This window comes from Sphaeroforma arctica (genome assembly GCF_001186125.1).
Source record: "Sphaeroforma arctica JP610 unplaced genomic scaffold supercont1.3657, whole genome shotgun sequence".
Classification (NCBI taxonomy): domain Eukaryota; class Ichthyosporea; order Ichthyophonida; genus Sphaeroforma; species Sphaeroforma arctica.
In genome coordinates, this window is record NW_014036901.1 from 1 (window position 1) to 1,384 (window position 1,384).

The 1,384-nt window shown below is 45.2% G+C and overlaps 1 protein-coding gene across 1 annotated transcript; it reads left to right on the plus strand.

Annotated features, from left to right (window-relative positions):
* Window positions 1–690: 690 nt before the first annotated feature.
* SARC_13731 (hypothetical protein) lies at window positions 691–1,270 on the plus strand (the record flags this gene model as incomplete). Its single annotated transcript, XM_014292140.1, has 1 exon — window positions 691–1,270. A coding segment is annotated over exon 1 (565 nt), but the record flags the coding sequence as incomplete, so codon positions are not given.
* Window positions 1,271–1,384: the final 114 nt, after the last annotated feature.

Genomic DNA, 1,384 nt, shown 5'->3' on the forward strand with positions numbered 1-1,384 from the left:
GTTTAGCTTTTATACATGTATGTTTAGGTGCATCTACATATATATGTAACTGTATTTAAGCACACCTGTTCCTGTGTTTGGTTTCGCATACAGCAACCCAACATTCGGTAACCATGGCAACGGCGGAAGTGTTGGGCCTAGCAGTTACTTTGTGCTCAGTCAATCAGGCCAAGGAATCGCCGTGCGGCACGCGAAGATGGGTACGTATTCGAGTTTGTACAGAGTCTGCGCACGTAAATCCGCATGCAATCCGCTACCTTACTGGCTGCTTTCAGTGCACTATATCTGATCTATGTTGTTAATGCCGAATGATCTTCTATTTATAGAATATACGTCTACGGAAATCCGGAATGCGATCTGATTGGAGTAGCATAAACGGTTCAGCATATATATACAGTAATATCAAACCTTATATAGGATAATTGATATCATACTATTAGTTGTGTACTTAACGAGGCGCTTAGCCTACACACTCTTTATTTGAGCCCATTCTTCAGTCACACCCACAGACACACACCCCTTCATGTGGTATGTACACACTCTTTATTTGAGCCCATTCTTCAGTCACACCCACAGACACACACGTCTTTATGTTGTATGTACACACTCCTTATTTGAGCCCATTCTTCAGTCACACCCACAGACACACACGTCTTCATGTTGTATGTTTTGTGTCTAACTGACATTTTAGGGGCTGCCAGTAGAATGGAAAGGGACAGAGATTCGAATACAGCCGCACGTGCGAGCGGCACACATCCCTGCCCAAATGATCTCAAAACCCAGAAAGGGGAGAAGAGGACACCGGTCCAGTACGGCGAGAACAGGACAGGGCCACAGGGGACAGAATGCGACCGAGGCGTCACAGTGAGTGGATGGATCCGTATAGAGTACTTGCAAGAGGCGAATGAGCTGCGTAATGCCACAGATATGAGCGGCGGGGACAACAGAAACGCCACAGATATGAGTCATACGAATACAGGGATTGCCACAGATACCGATAAGTCGAATGTGAAGCCCGGTGTCCGGATGGAGCCTTCAGGGATTAGTTGTAGTAGCACCAATCAGGTGCAGACGGGATTGTGTTTGTTCGTGGTGCAAGGCTGCTACAAAAACGAGAATGACCCAAAAGCTGGAACATCGGACCAGAAAACGAAGAATTTCGACCCGAAATTTGGATTTGGGTCCAGAGTTGGGTCCAATCCTGATGCTATCAAAGCTGGAGCTGGGGGTATAACAAATACGAAGCGATCACGAGCGACAAAACGCACAGGTAGGTCTTTTATCATATCATCACCGCCATATAGACGTATACTATTGGATATGAATATACATCATTGTATGCATACACAAGTGATATGTATATACATAAATAGATATTCATGAG